The sequence below is a fragment of the Gracilinanus agilis genome, chromosome 3 (genome assembly GCF_016433145.1).
Source record: "Gracilinanus agilis isolate LMUSP501 chromosome 3, AgileGrace, whole genome shotgun sequence".
In the NCBI taxonomy this organism is placed as follows: domain Eukaryota; kingdom Metazoa; phylum Chordata; class Mammalia; order Didelphimorphia; family Didelphidae; genus Gracilinanus; species Gracilinanus agilis.
Window position 1 is genome coordinate 69,729,027 of NC_058132.1, and position 18,691 is coordinate 69,747,717.

Sequence of the window (18,691 nt, forward strand, 5' to 3'; positions counted from 1 at the left end):
TGACAGCTCAGGATAACAGAGCTACATGTGTCAGAGGCTAGACTTGATCCCAGGACCTCATCTCTAGGCCTGGCTCTCAATCCACTAAACCAACCCCACCCGCCTTAAAATTTGTTATTAGAAAAAAGTGTTAAGCCTTTTAAAATTGATCCTACCCTTATGCTGTTCTCTCAGATACTTCCATTACTAAAACACAAAATGATGATGGGGGAAAAGATGCTTTATTTCTAACCTGAAAATATCTGTGCCCTGACATGGTTGGATAGCCAAGTTTAAAAAAAAAAATGTTGACTAGCCTCATGTATACTATATGATCTATCTTTAAGTTATATAAAACTATGGTCACTGAGATGCATCTTCAATCACTAGGGTCCATCTCCCCATTAGAAAACACTGCCCTAATGTTTGAGCAAGGTGGCCCCAGATAAAAGGTATTTCTAGGATGGTTCCTTTTCTAGCTATGCAGTGCCCTCAGAAGAGAGAGCATCCCAAAAAAGGAAAATGAATAGGAAAAGTTTAAGTAGAGTTTTGAAAAAATCACCCTGACTACGTATACAAGATACAAAAGTTGCCCAGAATTGTCCAGAACATTCACTTGCAATTTCTTAGAGCTCAAGTCCTCACCTGGACCCATGCTGGTCTTGAGAAAATTCCATGATGTGACCCGCGATCTCCCGAAGTTGTAAGTTGGGGTAGCGGTTATTGCGGAAGTCCTCCAAAAGTCTGCTCCGGCCAGAGGGCATGACGTCTGACAGGCCATAGCGAATGCGTGAGGAAGGGAACAGAGCGCTACTAGGGCTAAAGAGGCTAGATGCGCTGCTTGCACTCCGGTACTTGGCTTCAGCTCCAGGAGCTGCAGAGATGTATCTTCCGCTGCCATTGGTAAGCCCTCCTAGTGGCCAGAACAGAAAGAGTGAAAGAATCATTCAACGGGTCTCTTAAGAATGGCTTAGGGGGAATGGGGGAAGGAGACTTCCTGTGGAGGGAATAAGCCTAAGCTGGCTAACAAATCTTGTTTCTTTTCCAGCTTCTTGACCGAGTTACACTTTTACTGAGCAATTTTTCCTCGGTGGAGGGACAGCAGACTATGCTCATGCACCTCACTGAGAATGGGATGCATTCCTCATAGATGGCTATGGGTTATTAATGGACAACAGCTGAGAGTACCTGGTAACTGAAAGTTATCAAGAGCCTTTTACATCTCATGAATTCTATCAGACAGCCTCTCTTTTCTTTGCAGTTCTAAACAGATGACCCTGTGGAGTAGACACCCGATCCAATAATATGAAGGAGGAAGGCAATCAGAGCAAAAATCCATGGGCTAAATCAAAGTGAGGAGCACGGTGACAGGGGAGAGAAAGAGATCGACAGCCAGAATGCTTTCTTATTCTGAGACACTTGGAGCTCACAGAACCTGCATAAAAAACCACGTGTGACAGACGAGCAGAGTGGAGGGCATGTGGAGGGACCCAAAGTGCCATAAATACTCTGGTCAATAATATCATGCTAACATCATGAGGCAGGCATCGCTATTCATCAATTATGATAAAGAACAGCTCAAATAATCCCATTTTGGCAGCACTGGTCTATAGCTTCTAATTTCATGTGGAAAGTATGACAGTGACTGAACGGCTTTCACAGGGCAGGAAAGAATGCACCAGTGTCACTTGAGACTTGTGTTTAGCTTGTGTCTTTTAAAAATCCATCCTATTCTTGCTGGTCTGCCACTGTGGAGCTCCATTTCTCACGTGTGGTTTGGAGCTCACAAGCTCACTCTGCATATCTCTGGCTTTTCAAAATGTACTGGGCAGCTGTGGTGGGACCCAAAACAAACGATGGAGTTCAAAGACCAGGTGTCTAACTGGAGGATAGTTTCCCTGTGTGCTTTCATTATTTAATTAAAGTGTAATCCTGTAATATAGACATCTTTTTTTTTTTTCAAAAACAATCACACTTTCAAAAACCAGGAGAAAAAATTAAATTAAACAACCAAAAACAAGCCAGGAGACAGTTTGTGTGAGAATGGGGGAAGGGAGGGAGTGACCCTTAAAATAGCACCTTTATAAAATAAAAATTAAGATTCACTAAACAGCTGACTGGATTTTGTTTTCCCCCATTCCGCACTGTGATAATCACAGGGAAAGGTCACAATCTCCATGCTTTGTAGGCACATACTAACCAACTTTTTAAAAAAAGATGAAAGCTTGAGCAAAGTACCAGTGAGGCCAGTGGTTTCTCCACCTCAACGGCCATAACCAACATGAATGGAAGCTTCCCTCAGTGGACACTGAGGGAAACATATGTCTGTCTGACAAATGGAGAATCAGAAAGTGCTAAGCTACTCGAGTTCCCAGGCCTAACTCCAAATATCAGACCATACTATTTCTTTCAAAATGAGAAATATAAGAAAGCAATGAATAAACTGGCTCAGGAGACCAAATCAAAACACAAATAAATATTTGCTCTCTTAATGTAGGGACCAAACCAGTCATAACACAAGTAAAAAATTTCACAAATGTTCATTTCCTCCTACATTTCACTCAAATGAAACGCCAGGGAGTTATTTTGTTAAATGGCTAGTATCATTGGATGAAGATTAGAACTGTGAGTGAGAGAAACGGTGTTTGACTACACTATGTCTAGATGTCCCTGAGCACCCTTCTGGATTTTGGATATACTCATTCTTCTAATACATATTACTTTGGCTCAACTGAGTTTGAAGACAAACTCAAAAATTAATGACTTTGATAGGCCACTTTTTTCTATTTCAACAGCTATAATACTAAACATTATTTGCAGAATTCACAGAATCATTAGAGTTGGAAGGGACACTAGAGGCAACCCAATACAACCTCAGAATTTAACAGAAGAGAAAAAAACTGAGGCCCAGAGGTTAAGAAAAATTTTAATTTCACTTTTCTTTAAAATTCACACACACACACACACACACACACACACACACACACACACACACACACACACACACACACACACACACACAGTCTTTCTTGGAAATACAATAAGCCATACCACAGTAAGCAGTATTTTTGTATTCTCAGGATCCAGCACATAACAGGTATCTAATAATAAAGGTAAAATGATTTAATACCTAGGATCACATAGGGAATGACAGAGATAAGATTTGAATCGAGGTGCCAACTCCTGGACCAGTGCTTTCTACTGTGCCATAGTCAAAGGCTGAGATGCTAAGCAGAAATCAGTCAGCCTCAGTTTGAAGTCAATTTTCACACATGCCAATTTTCTTTCAATAAGGGATTATTTTTCTCGGTCAATCCAATGCCACCAAATATATCACTATATTTTAATTTTGAAACTAACTGGAATAATGAGGTCTGGCAGCCATCTGGCACATTCACATGAGAAGATGAAGAAAGCAAGCCGCAGTCAAAAGAAAAACAATATCCCATAATCCCCTGCTTTGAAGATAGAAAAAGAGGAAGGAGACAGCTGAATCCAATGCAAGAAGCAAGAGACACAAGGAGGCACGCTGTGGCCACCCACAGCACCATGGGCCCAGAATTCCCACCCCCTAAGAGGGTGAAGAGGCCAGAGAAGCAACTGCAAGCAAAGACATCAGAACAGAGGGAAGGGAGAGGCTGGAGAATGTCCCTGTCCTCCCCAATCTCCTGTATGGGTCAGAAAACAGCTCTCTCCTGAATGGACATGATGGAAAACGCCACTGCCCACCTTAGGGGCAGCCTGGGGAGAAGGACAATCCAAACCCAGAAATGAAGAGGAGGAGAGAAGGTCAGAAGGCACAGGGAATAACAGGGGACTTGCGATATCCCCACCTTGTCCCTGAGACAAGTGGATGTTCTTTTAACATCAGTCATCTAGTGATGCTACATGGCTATGAATCACACAGAACACCAAGATCGCAGAAGAATAAATAAGGTGACCCAAAGAACAAAGCAGAGAGATGCGGTGGGTTCAAAAGTGGATGCAATATATTATGATCTGCATACCAGAATTAGGGGGGAAAGAAATGTATAAATGGAAAGTGAACAAGTCATGTAGAGAATTCGAGGAATAGCAGATGGGCTGTGGGAGAGCTACACTAGTAATATTAACAGTCTCAAAGAACTCCAGGAAATTAAGTAATTCCCCTGTGGAGGATGAGCAGAAGATAATGACCGAAAATCTCAAAGGATGAGAAAGCAATGAAGAGCTGCAATCTGGGCTAGTGGAAGGACAAGAGGACCCACATAATTCTAGATCAAATGAGTTCCAAAACCTGACACTCCACTATGTGAATCAGAATGTCACACAGGAGATAAGGTAGTTTATAGAACTATATGAAGGAACCAAAGTGGCACATTGCTGGACTGGAGTCAGGAAGACCTGAATTCGAACTCAGCCTCAGAGACTTACTAGCGGTGTGACCCTGGGGAGAGGGGCAAGTCACTTAACCTCTGTTTGTCTCAAATAGCAACTGCCTCCCAGGGAGGTAGTGAGAGTAAAATGAGGATTTCTGTAAAGTTCTTTACAAACTTTAAAAGTCCTTAAAGAACTTCTAAGTGCTAAATGTTATTATGGTTGTCAACGTTAACTTGTCCCAAAGCCTAAAGAAGTATTCCCAAATTCTAGCATACTGAGAAGTTTGCTGAGGAAATACATTTATAGGGGCAGCTAGATGGCTCAGTGGATAGAGGTCCAAGCCTGGAGTAGGAAGGTCCTGGGTTCAAACCTGGCCTCTGACACTTCCTAACTATATGGCCCTGGGCAAGTCACTTAACCCCAGTTGCCTACTCTCTACCACTCTTCTGCCTTGGAACTGGTTCTTAGTATCAATTCTAAGAAAGGTAAGGACTTTAAAAAAAAAAAAAGAAAAGAAAAAAAAAAAAAAAGAAAGAAAGAAAGAAAGAAAGAAAATACATAGTATCCCCTATCAAGAATAGACTTCAATCCAAACTCAATCTGGGGCTTCCATTTTCAATTTCTTAATTTGCCCTCGTTATTCCTTGCTTTATGAACCACCCCAAACTATCCTTCTACTCTCCTAAGAAATGGGCTAATACACACAGAAGAGAATGAGAAAGGCATGTATTAAGCACCTAAGCATTGCGTTAAGCTTGGATTGTAGCCTTACAACCCTGAGAGACAGATGAGATTGTTATCTCCATCTAACAATTGAAGAAACTAAGGAAAACAGAGGTTAAGTGACTTGCCCAAGGTCACACAGCTAGTAAGTGTCTCAGACCAGATTTCCAGAAGCCCAGCACTCTCTTTTCTCTGTACCACCTTGCTAAAAACCAATCTGTGGACCATAAAAATGTACTTCAGCCAGCTGTATGGCAAGAGCTAGAAGAAGCAAAGATATTTAGCAAGTGAGGAGACCAGGCTTCCAGGTGTAGCCCTACCGATTCCTTTTGAGAGTTCCTAGCCACGAGGATATGCACATTAGACAATGTGGGGCTTTAAAGAATAATGGAGATCACTTCCCACTAATGTACTTCCCAAACCTACAAACTCCAGTATCGAATTCTGATACCGGATACAAATTAGAAATCATCCGGAACCCCAAGTACACAGCAGCAGGGCCAAGCCTACAGGGACAGAGCTGACCCTCTCAGGGAATCAAGTGGCTGTTCACTGCACCTGCAAAGTATTTCTGAGATGTGCAAGAGGACAAGATAGGGCTAATAACAGCTCTTACCCAGGTTCAGACTTGAAGAAGATCCATGTGAAGAGAGAGAAGGAGGTGGTGTCTGGGAATGCCCTGGCCCCTGACTAGGGAGAGGCATTCCGACAGGTCCAGGAGAGGAAGAAAAGCCAAGGCCATTATAAAAACTGTGTCCAATGGGGGTCAAACTGCTGGATGTTCTCTTATATAGGTCACTGCTGCCAGTCAGGGAGTCTCGGCGGGAGCCACTACCAGTATTTGAGTTTGCCACTAAAATAGAATTGAAACAATGTAGATTAGAGCAGCCCTAGGGCTTTAAGAACAAAGCCAATGACATGCTTCTAAAACATGGTACATTATAACCTGGTCTGGGTTCTTCCCTTCTACACCCTCTGCCCACCTGTCACCAGGGACAGCAAAAAGAGGGGGACAGAATGCCAAGAGAAAAGAGAGCTGACCAAAGCTGGCTGCTCCAGACACCATAGTCCTCAGCAAACAGCCTGGCTAGACTCAGGCTGTGTTGTATGGTGGAAAGAGAAAACTCTCCTGGACAAATGCGGACTCCACAGAGGGAAAAACAACAGACGAGCAGAGAGGCCTGCCTCGGCCGGTTTGCAGATTCTCGACAGCAGCAGTGCCACTGGGCTCCATGGGACGGTGGGACAATGTCAAAAAACCTTTGGCGTGGGGGGATCTCCCCTTCACAAGAGCCCCGGGACGCAGGGCAGGAAGCGGGCTCTGCGCCTCCCTAGCCAGTCGCGGGACAGCCTCTGTTTGCCACTCAGGATGCCTGAGCCCAGACTCACTCCCTCTGCCTCAGGCATTCCCACTTGCCACAACACACCTCGCCTAGTTGGGCATCTTCCTGCTCCGCATTTTCCCCAATTCCATGACGTTATAAGCACCTCAGTGCAAACACTCCTTCCAATGTGCCACAACAGCAACCTGCCCCCTAGGACATGACACTGCAAGGACCATTCCTCACCTTCAAGGTCCTTCTAGATAATGTGCTGCTCAGGCCGTCTGGGTCCCTCTTCCTCACTCCCTTCCACTATGGAAATGTCTAAAGAGTTTGGCACCTTCTCTCCTACACAGGAATAAGCTCTACGAATTTTCTACCAGGCTAACGGATCTATTCTCTAGAATGGAACAACTAAATGGGCGTGAGAGACAGTAGCGGCATCAGCAGTGGTAGCGGTAGTAGTAGTAGCAGGAGGAGTAGTGGTGGTAGTAGCAGAAGCAGCAGCAATAGCAGGAGAAGCAGCAGTGATAGTGGCAGCAGCAGCGGCTAGCATTTATTCACATAACACTTTAAGGTTCACAAAGTACGTTACAGATTTTCTCATGTGTGTGATCCACACCATAACCCTGTAAGGAGGGTGCTGGTACTTCCCCATTTTACAGATAAGAAAGGGAGGCTAAGAGAGAGAGAGAGATTAAGTGATTTGCCCAGTGTCGTCACTTAGCTAGTAACTGTTGAAGGTCGCATCTGAACTGAGGACTTTCTGACTCCAAGTCAGATGCTCCATACACTATACCACTTATTCCCATGACGTGAAATAAAACCCTTATCTAGATAACGAGGGGAAGAAGATTCATCATCACATTTCAGAGCAAGCAGAGTGTCTCAGGCTTTTTTCCCCTATCGAAGCCACATTCTCAGTGGCTTTGGTCCACACGGGTTCAAGTAATATTTCAGGGCTCCATCAAGACTAGAATGTGACAATGACTGTTAAGGCACCTCAAAAGCATGATTTCTACCTGCAGTTCCAAATCCTCCAAGAGCTGACCCCAGAGTGGCTCCAAGAGAGCTGCTGCTCCCAAATCCAAGGGATGTGTTGGCAGGCTGGGCAGAGCCCTGAGAAAAGAGGGAGCTACTCTGGGAATTACTGCTCAGAGAGTTGTTGCCATAAAATGAACTGGATGCCAAGTTGCTGTTGGGTTGCTGCTGGGGCTGGGGCTGAGGCTGCTGAGTTCCTAATGGGCGGAATGGTCCGTTTGTCGTGCCTGCAAGACCACCAGCCGCACCATTTGCAGAAGCTGCTGCAGCTGCGACAGCTAGGAATAAGAAAAGCAAACAGAGTGGATTAGGGGAATGGGCTTCTCTAATTTACAAAGAGACTCTACTGTTTGGGACAGAATCTAATACATAAACAATCATACACTTAAAACAAAAAGGGACTCCAGAGGTCATCGAATACAACTTCCTACTTTAAGAATCAAGCCACTGAAGCCCAGAAAGAACTTACTGGCTCAAGATCATGGGGGTAGTAAAGCTACTATTTAAATCCCCAGCCTTTGGGGTCCAAATGCAGCCTTCTTGTAAGACATCTCCCAAGTTCCCCTCTATTGGGCCTCTTTTGGTCTTGTGGCCTCCATCCTTGGATCAAATGGGCAAAAGATGGGAAAATGGGTATAAATTTAAGTTAAAAAGAGGCAAAATACTGTTCCATTAAGGAGAAACTTACTAGTCCAAAAGCAAAATGAGCTATCTCAGAGAGTGGGGGACTCACTATCATCAGAAGTCTCCAAGTACAAATTGGAGAACTACTTATCAGGAATTTTGTGGACAAAATTCATATTCAAGTCAAGGGTGCCTTTCTGAATCCCAAACCAACAACTTACTTGTTGCTGAAAACCAACAAAACAGTCAATAGCTTGGTTCCCCCTATTTTTTTTTCTTTTCTTTTTTTAATTTTTTCCATGGTTAAATGATTAGTGTTTTCTCTCTCCCCCATCCTGGAGTTGAAAAGCAATTCCACTAGGTTACATACATACATACATACATACATACATACATACATACATACATACATACATACATACATACATACATTAATATATTTATTTGTGTGTGTATATACACAAACATAAATAAAAATAAAAATCACTTGATTGGTCCCGTATTTCTGAAAAACCAAGTTACTCCCATTTTTAAAGACTCGGGAATGTATAAAACTCCCAAATAAAATTCAGCCCAGAGACCCTTTACGAGAGCACCCTATTCTGTACTGCACTCTTGACTGTGCTCATTGGAGAAGGGCTTGACTTTGTAATTCATTACAGGAGTAAAAATGAGTAGTTCCATTTTGACAGAGAAAGACCAAGCAGAAACTCTGTTTGCTTAGCCCACAGAGACAGGGGGTTTGAAAATATTAATTTAAACAGAATGAGAAACTCTGGATATCCACAATCATTACTATAGAATGTTAATTGTATAAGCCAGCTCCTTCTGGAGTATGAAAAATTACTGATTCTCCTTGAATCCCCTACACACGTCAATTCCAAAGGTGATGGCTGTTTCACAATTGAGGAGGAATAAATCAGGTTATTTTTAAACCACCTAAGGAAAAACACCAGCTAAGCCTCCCCATTCCCATCTCTCTTTATTAAAGCAGTTCACCAAGACACAGTCTTCTGAATGGCTAAAAGGTCTATACCTGCTTGTGCTGCTGAGGAGCTGATGATGACGGGGGCAGGGGCCACGAGGCGGACAGGAGCTCCCAGGCCATTCCTAGCCCCAGCATTGACGACGAGGGCCCCAGTCTGGTCATAATAAGCAGCTGGTGCCAAGACAGGATACCCTGGAGGTTGAAGCAGGGAGGGAACAATAGCTCAATCCTTAAGAATGGAGATAGCCCCAATAATGTGACAGACAGGTATGCACGCGCGCGCGCACGCACGCACACACACACACACACACACACACACACACACAGTCCTGAATCATCAATACATTTTTACTCACTATTTCAACAATCATAACTAAAAACTGACCACGTACATGTGAAAAAACCTAACTGAGGGGAGGTCGTTAATGCTTTCTGACTTCTGAAGAACATTCTCTAAAACTGACCGCTCTGGAAACACAAGGGCAATACAAGAAATCCTCGGGCCCAAGCCTTGAGCTACATTAGTCATTTGACCAGTTGGGGAAAGTAATGAACACTATGCTTTTACCACCTGCTATGCTAGACTGCTACGTACAGGGAAGCATTTGCACGTGGACTACCATTTTGCATGATTCCCAATTCACTAGCCTTTCACCTCTAGGATGCCACTTTTTCCCCAAAGTCCTTGATTAAGTAACAGTTTGCATATAGAAAAGTTCCCTGAACAATCCTGTTTTCTCAGTACTATATGTACCTCTACCAATAGCTCTGAAGGATGTGAAGAAAAGCAAGAATCTACCCAACCAAACCATCTACTTCTATTGGCATGTGTGTGAAGGGGGCCAGTTGGCTTTAGAATGGAGCCCTTACAAGAATGCTACTCTTGGCAAACAGTTCAGATGAACCACAATTCCTGGCTCTTTGATGAAAGATTTTAACATTCTAGAAAAGTGAAGATAGCCCTGGGACCAAAATGTAAAAACCCTAATGTGCCCACCTGCCAGGGCCAAACATTAAGAAGCTAAAGACTGGCTCAGAACCAATGAGTACAATCAAGAGCTCTCATCAAGGAATTGTCTCAGTGAGGGCAAGTGTGTCATCCCAGCCAGTCTTCAAAGATTTCAATGGCCCACCTGCTGTTGACTCCCAGTGAGCAAGCCAGCTATCTCTTGGTAATAATGAGAGAAGATAAATGAAGTCATACCTGGCATCCCTGCAGCCAAGCCCTGCCCAAATGCGAGAGCAGAGTTTACTGCAGCAGCTGCCACAAGTGGATCAGTTTGCTGGCCTTGCTGGTTTTGATTTGGGGTCAAAGGACGTTGGCTGGCACCTCCACGAAGAACCTAGAAGCAAGGTAGAAAACAGATCAGCTTTTTCCTCCTTGTCAGAGGCTTCAAATGTCAATGCATGATACCTGCTGGGAAAGATCCGCACTCCCATTATGTGACTAGGCAGACAGGCTGGGCCCACTTTAGGAAAAGATCATTTCCTATACATTCATAAAATACAACGTCTTTTTTTGCCCTTAAAAAAATATGTTGTTCATTAAATGGAATGGTTCTCTCCAAAAAGGAGGAATATTAAGGAAAAACAGAGTGGGGTAAAGGGGAAAAAAAACATTAAAAACTTTTCAAAATAAACAAAAAGAATAGGAAAACATCAAAGATGAAATTCTCCTAAAACAGAATCCCATAAAAGATGACACTGAGGATATAACAAAAACTACTTCCACTAACATTTATGTGACATATTATGGTTGACAAAGCTTTTTTATAGCTATTTTTTCATTTTATTAGCACAGAATTCTCCAAATATCCTATAATACAGCCAAACTCTAGACTCTCTCTTGTTCTGGGAAGACACCCTTTGCCTCACATTGTCCCTTAAGCTTCCAAAATCCTCTCCCTATACACTCTGCCTTTCCTTTGACTTGTTCATTTCTAACTTTCTTGTAAAGTCCAAAACAGAGGCCACTGCCTCCCCCATGAGGTTCTGTGTCCTAACACTGCCTCCCCCAAAATTGGCAGAGCCGCTTCCATTTTTGCCCACCCTCCCTCCAAAGAATTTTGCTTGGCATAGCTAGGAACTGTTCGTATCCCATCCTCATTTTAGGATGTGAGCTCCTCCACAGCAAAGATTACTCTAACTCCCTCCCCTCAGCATGTAAGGGTACTGGTTCTGAGTATGGGAGTGGTTCAATAAACTATTGACCCAACAGTCAAAAAAACTAGTGAAATAAATCATGTATTACAAATGTGACATAGGAGATTTTTCTATCTTCAGTAATAAAAATAAATTGACGAAATCAGTATGTAAAAGGTGCAAGGATCACTAAGGTGATTTTATGAAATGATAGAATCTATTAAAAGGGAAACCTACAAGTATGCAAGAGTCATAAGTCTTAAGAAATCGCATTTATTGGAATTCAACCCCAAATTGTTGTCAAAAAAGAGGGGGGAAAGGGCATCAAAAATATATACTGGTGGGGGGAAACTGGGTGGCTCAGTGGATTGAGAATCAGGCCTAGAGACAGGAGGTCCTGGGTTCAAATGTGGCCTCAGACACTTCCTAGCTTTGTGACCCTGGGCAAGTCACTTAACCCCCGTTGCCTAGTCCTTACCGTTCTTCTGCCTTAGAACCAATACACAATATTGATTCTAAGACGGAAGGTCAGGACCTTAAAATGAGTGAATGAATGAATAGATGAATAAATGTGTGTATAACTATTATAAAGTTCTATTAGCTAAAGCACTATCATATAGCACTTTATATGCCACTATTATGCACCAGACACTGTGCTAAATGCTTTACAAAGCTCATTTCATCCACAAAATAACTCTGTAGATTAGATTTTATCATCTCCATTTTACAGCAGAGAAAACTTGAGGCAGAGAGATTAAGTGACTTGCACGGGGTCAAATAGCTAAGAAGTATCTGAAGTTGGATTTGAATTCACACCTTCCGGACTCTAAGTCAAGCTCTCTATTCACTGTACCACATAGCAGCAGTACCTACAAAGAGGCAGATACAGGTTCAATATCCAATAATCAGTAAATGAGCAAAGAATCTGAAACTAGGAAATGAAAGTGGCATAAAAACAGTAAAAGTGACATCAAAAAACAAGAAGAAAATACAAAGTTCTCACTCTAAAACTTGGAAAACATTAAAAGTGAAATGGGGGGGGGGGGGGGGGATGAGAACCCACGTGGCAAGCTGGCTGAGTGGACAGAGTGGCGAATCTGGCCTCAGATACTTCCTAGCTGTGTAACCTGGGGCAAGTCACTTGTGTCTGGCTCTTACTGCTGTTCTGCCTTGGAATTCATACCTAGTATTGATTCTAAGACAGAAGATAACGTTTAAAAATAAAAACAAAAAAGTAAAATGAGAAAATGGGACATGTTATCTCTCATCCTTTGTGATGCCTTAAATGATCTCACCAAATCTGACTGGGACAACTCCCAGCTAGCTCTTGGGTGGCTCCTCTGCTCCCCTCTATCCTCCACCCCGTCACCTACCATCTATCACACAAACCTGTACAAAACTGAACAGGCTTCATTCACATTGGAAATACTCCCTCCTCTGAAAGAGCCTATGTTGGGGCTACCATTTCACGCCCATACCATCCAGGCTGACACTCCAGAATGTTCCTACTTGCCCCTACTCCAAATGTAACCTCCCCTTTTCCCTCCTTCCAGTTCTCTTTTTATGAGTTGCTCTCTCCCCAACACATCCTCCCCCTTAAAATTCAGGGATAGGGACTGCCTGTTTTTAGTTGTATCTGGACTATTAGCACTCAGCACAGACAGTGCCTGAAACAAGTCAGCCTTTAAAATGGAAAATTTTTCATCTATTTATGCCCTTCCCGCCCCTCATACTCCCCCCACCAGTACAAAGGATCAATTTTGTTGCAAAATAGCCCAGGAGATCTTAGCCTATTTTGTGTCATGGATACCTCCAGAAGTCTGGTAAAGCAGAGAGGCTCCTTTTCAGAAAAAAGTTTTTAAATTAATAAAATGAAGTACATACAAATTATCAAAGAAACTAATTATTTTGAAACACACTTTTAATAAAACTTTTTTTTTAAGTTCACAGTCCACAAGGAACCTCTGGTTTAGATGCTACTGTTAAAAATAAATATCTAACTCTTCCTCATAGAATTAGAAAGATCAAAAAGGGCTCATAAGAAAAGGGCTAAAAAGGGAATCACCTTTGTGCCTGCAATGCACATATATGGAAGAATAAGAGAGCAAAATCATGAAGTTTACACAATGTGAAGAGGAGGTGGGATATAAAAACAACTTGAACAAAGTGTGGAATTCTCTCTAATTGTTCCTTTTTTTAGTCTGTAAATACACAAACTAAAATGATGTCTTCAGGGTCCACCCACACGATCAGGACAAGCTAAACATCTCCCAGAACTGCTTATAGCAATACAATGAGGATTTTGAGTTGTATCACCCTTACTTGAATACTTATTCCCGATAGACCAGAAAGCCAGAAAGCGGTATTGACAGAAAGGTGGGTACCGACTGGCAGGTGTGCTCAGCAACAAATAGGAAGCATGGTCTTCTCTAGACCGCCCTCTTCCCCCCAGAACACTAATGCTAAACAAAAACAAGATACAGAGCACACCAACAAGTAAATTTTAGGGAAGGAGAGGGATGAGGGGAAACTCTAGCTCATGCGTGGCGTTTCTCTGCATACAATAACACTAAGTTCATTTGAATGAGCTCATTCATTTCACTACAGAAACTAAAGCCCAAAGAGGTGCCACTATTAGCACAGCTGGCTAAAGAGAAGAGCTGTAAAAAAGGCTCAAACCCAGGTCCTTCTAACTCCACATGATGAGCTTGTTCCATAAAGCCAGGTGCTCACGGTGGGTCAGCTGTAGAAGAGGCTCACACACTGTGCATCTAGAAGTGGTCTCTTCACATACTATTTTTTTTTTTAAATTTCAAATTTTACTGTAGTCAAAAGGTTTTGAAATTCAATGGTCTTTGGAGAAACAAAAGGAAGATCTGTATCACAGAAAGCATAGTAATTGCTGTGTGTAACAGTTAAATAATACGGAATTAAAGCAAGTCTATAATGAATGAGCATTAAATTACACAATTGAGAAAAAATATAGCTTTCTTAAGGAAAATGATAGTTTTATTATTTCCTCAATATACACCGAGAGAACAAAATGCAAAGGTTCCACAAAGCAGGCCAGCAAGGTGATGGACAAAGGTGGCTTGAAGTCTCATCAATTTTTGAGTTCAGCCAAGGAATACTCCAATATTGAATTATTCATTTCCTCTCCAAAGTTGGAATCTTTCTGGCCTTTTCAAGACCGGGAAACATAGGAATGCTAGAGATGACTAAAAATGTAAATTTAAGAATATGGCCTCTTACCACATACAAAGATGACAAAAGTTGTGACTGGTTAATGCTGAGGGCTGTATAAAGAAGACAAACCTACTACACTGTGGTAGGAACTATGAATTAGTCAAACAAGTCTGGAAATCAACCATGACTTTTTCTGAGAAAAATGACAAAAAATTTTCATTGTGGCTGTGCCAAATTCCACTAGACATATAACCTAAAAAGATCAATAATAAAAAGAATGGTACCCTGTACAAAATCCAGCTAGGTCCTGTTAAGTATGAATAATGAATTGTGTGAAATGGACACATTACTTGAATTCTCATTGCATATTTCCCCTCCACTAGAACCAATTCCCATACATCATTATAACTCAGCACATGCTTTCTCGTCCTCCTTCCCCTCCTCCTCCTCCACCAAAATATTTTTCTTGCAATACTTTTTGTAGTAGCAAAGAATTAGAAACAAGTAGATGCCCTTAGATTTACTAATGTGCTACATGAAATTATAGGAAACACAGAGCATACAACTGTGCTATCAATGTGAGGAATATGGGAAGAATGTTATGCTGTGCCCAAAAACAAAGTAGGAAAAAAACAGAAAAGCAATATTCACAATGACTATCACAGAACCACAGAATTTAAGAGTCAAATTGGAAAGGGATTCTATTAAAAGTCCCAAAACAGTCCATTGCACTTGTTAACAAGTTTTCCCTAATATTCTGATAAAAACGTGCCTTAGTGCCACTTTCATACATTGCTACAGATTTGGGGGTCACTAGGTTGTGCAGTAGATAGAGCTCTGGTCCTGGAGCTGAAAGACCTCAGAAACTTACGATTTTTATGTTACCCTGGGCAAGTCATTTATTCCTTGCCTACATAAAACTGGGGAAGAAAAAGGCAAGCTACTCCAGTATCTTTGCTAAGAAAATGTCATAAGACAGTTGGTTCATAGGGACATGAAGGGCCTGACATAACTGAACAAGAACAACAGTATGTCCTTTGGAAACTAAAAAACACCCAAACAAAAAGACGACAACAAAAAATAAGAAAAACCAAAAGAAAAAAAGATCAAAATGAATGTTGTGAAATTACAATAGCCAGTCTTTTGTTCTCCTGGTGGTGGAGCTGTGAACTAGAATAACCATTCCAGAAAGCAACTTTGAATTGGGATACAGAAATTACTAAAATATACTTCATACCTAGAAATCTCCAAGCTAGGCGGACACCACCAATGAATTTAAGGACAGAAAGGTTCCATATGCACCAAAATTCCTAAAAGCATTTTTTGGTAATAAGATTTCTCTCTCTCTTACTGTCCTAATGAGTGCACACACTTCATATTTCCATTTCTTAGAACATTTCAAATCTGAGCTCAGGTGACTGCTACCATTGGGAAGAATTTTCTATTACCTCACTTGTTTTACTTTCAATTTAGGTGGATGTTTTGAGATCAAAACTTGGTGTTCTTCCGCCGCCCCCTCCCCCCCCAAAGAGGGGGAAAAAAATCAAACCTGATATTTCACTTAAAAGGCCCTATATATACACACCCCAAAAAGAGTAGTAACTTTTACAGTACCAAAGAACTGAAAAAAAAGTAGATGTCTGCTAATTGTGGGATGGTCGGACCAAATGGAGACCATTAATGTAATGGAATTATTAATGCACTGTTAAAAATGGTTACTATGGAAAATACATAAAAGAACCAAAAGCAAAATCAATAGGCAAAATCAACAGAACCAGAAAAATAATACCCATGACTATACTGATGTAAATGAAAAGTGTGAGAAAAAAAAAAATCCTGAACCATGAGTAATTATGACCAAGCTTGGTCCCCAAGAAAAGAAAGGAATATACTTTCTCCCTTTCCACGATGAGAAATTATGGATATGGTGGGGTCAGCTGGGTAGCTAAATGGATTGAGAGCCAGGTCTAGAGATGGGAGGTCCTAGGTTCAAATCTGACCTCAGACACTTCCAGCTATGTGACCCTGGGCAAGTCATTTGACCCCCATTTCCTAGCCCTCACCACTCTTCTACCTTGGAGCCAATACACAGCATTGACTCCAAAATGAAAGGTAAGAGTGTAAAAAAAAAAAAAAAAAAAAAAAATGAATTAGCTACTGTTGGTCTCCTTAAGGTGCAAATGCTGGCTCTAGAGATCTCAGGAAGATGGGAGTGCAATGAAAAACAATGCATGTACCAATGTCTTCATTTGGGCCCAAAAAATCATTTTGAGATATCAGATACTTCTAAATTCTACCAAATGCCTTTTTTTCTTAATTTGTCAAAACTTCATTATTTTTTAAAAATTGATAAATAATACAACCCCTGAATTTATTCAAATATTCATCAATTATCACTATGCAGATTATTAAAAACTGATATATGTATGGGTGATTACAGGTATGGAACACTACAGATTCCTTATGATATATAACTATATATTGCAGATTCTTTTCTCTTCTTCCTCTCCTTTAAAAAACAAAACCAGGGAGGCAGCTGGGTAGCTCAGTGGATTGAGAGCCAGCCCTAGAGACAGGAGGTCCTAGGTTCAAATCTGGCCTCAGACACTTCCCGGCTGTGTGACCCTGGGTACATCACTTGACCGCCATTGCCTAGTCCTTACCACTCTTCTGCCTTGGAGCCAATACACAGTATTGACTCCAAGACGGAAGGTAAGGGTTTAAAAAAAAAAAAAAAAAAAAAAAAAAAAAAAAAAAACCTAGGATAGCTATCAGGGAATGAGTTAAATCAATGATAATACACCTAAAAGGCCATCTATAATTCGACTAGAATTATACGTGATTGCCTAAGACATGTTATCACTAGAAACCTACAATCTGGCCTCAGACACTTGAGTTGTGTGTAGACCTTACCTTTCTTCAGCCTTGGAACCAATACTTAGTACTGATGCTAAGACAGAAGATTTGGGTTTAAAAAGAAAAAAAGGACATTAAAGAGCTTCGTGACTCCTGCAGTCTGGGACGCTATGAAGTGCATCCTATGACAAAAGTTAGGGGTCTTTTGGAGGCCCAAAACTGAAGCCAGGGAGGGAGGGAAAGCAAGCAGAACACAAGCTATTACTGCCAGTGCGGTTATGAATGGACAGTTTTGGACACATACACAGCCTCCATTTCTGTGGTGTCACCAGCACAAACACACACGGTGTATTTTAAATCTGGTGTCTTTCCTGATTGAATAAGAAAGCCGAGTAACTCAACCTTTATTGCTAATCCATACAAAATAAAAGTGACTAGCAGATGGAGGAAAAGTGACTGCTCCTGGATTTACATATTCCTTTTTTCTCTGTATAAAGTAACCATTTGAATTTATGCAAAGACAAAACTTCCATCAGATGTTCTCTTTCGGTACTTGGGATCTCACCGATGTAGGACAGAAACAGCCACGTACCTGCTGCTGCCCTTGCTGAGTTTGCTGAGTGGTCTGTTGGTTAGCTGAATTGCTTGCAGCCGCAGCCGCAGCAGCTTGCTGTTGGAAAAGACTGGCAGGATAGACTCCCCAGGGAGTAACTCCATAATACTGGTGAGGGACAACAGCAGGGCCTAAAATGGTAAAGCAAAGTAAATTAAATTCGAATTAGGGAAAACACTAGCAATTGGACATCGCGAGCTGTACAAAAGTAATAACACCTGAGACAGTATAATCTATCATCTAAGAGAGAACCAAAAATAATCTCAATTTGGCTACAGAAAATGGCATGGGAAAACCTGGGATGTTTGACATGAGTAATATAATGGAATGAAAAGTAAAATAGCACAAACATAATACAAAACTATCTCTTCAGATATGAGGTGGACAGGAGTGATCTCAAAGTTTCCTATGACTCCCTGAGGGTCTATGATTCTTTCTTAAAAGCAGGACAAACAATGTGATGATAATGTGACATTTGCCTCAGTCTACAAAACTTTAGTAAGCATTTAATATATGCCCACTTAATATACAGTGCTAGTACTAGAGATAGAAAGAAAAACAAATGCATGGTCCCTGCCTCCCTAACATTTTAGTGCAACATGCAAGATACAGATAGTATGACGAGCAGGTGATTTTAAATTGACAAATAATCATTTTTTCTCCCACTTGAAAACACCACCCTAATAAAGGAGGGAGAAGAGAAGGAAGGATTTATTAAGCACCAATGATGTGATGAGCACTGTACAAAAGCTCTAAAGGAGCTTTGGGATGAGGATCTGACAGACTGAAAGACAAAAAGCACTAATGAGTAGCTACCAAGTGCCAGGCCCTGGGCTAAGAAGTGAAAGTTATAAACAG

General features: G+C 41.5%; 1 protein-coding gene and 1 non-coding gene across 3 annotated transcripts in view; both read right to left on the reverse strand.

Annotated features, from left to right (window-relative positions):
- Nucleotides 1-18,691, reverse strand: part of PUM1 (pumilio RNA binding family member 1) — a 163,433-nt gene that overhangs the window by 28,969 nt on the left and 115,773 nt on the right. For both annotated transcript variants that reach the window (XM_044667964.1, XM_044667963.1), the window contains exons 9-14: nt 17,813-17,964; nt 10,241-10,379; nt 9,085-9,228; nt 7,406-7,702; nt 5,678-5,914; nt 625-892 (exon numbers count right to left, since the gene is read on the reverse strand). In XM_044667964.1, coding sequence (XP_044523899.1) covers nt 625-892; nt 5,678-5,914; nt 7,406-7,702; nt 9,085-9,228; nt 10,241-10,379; nt 17,813-17,964 — 1,237 coding nt within the window. The remainder of the gene's footprint in view (nt 1-624; nt 893-5,677; nt 5,915-7,405; nt 7,703-9,084; nt 9,229-10,240; nt 10,380-17,812; nt 17,965-18,691) is intronic.
- Nucleotides 10,064-10,146, reverse strand: LOC123243461. Its single transcript, XR_006505984.1, has one exon. It is a non-coding gene; the product is annotated as a small nucleolar RNA SNORD103/SNORD85 (small nucleolar RNA).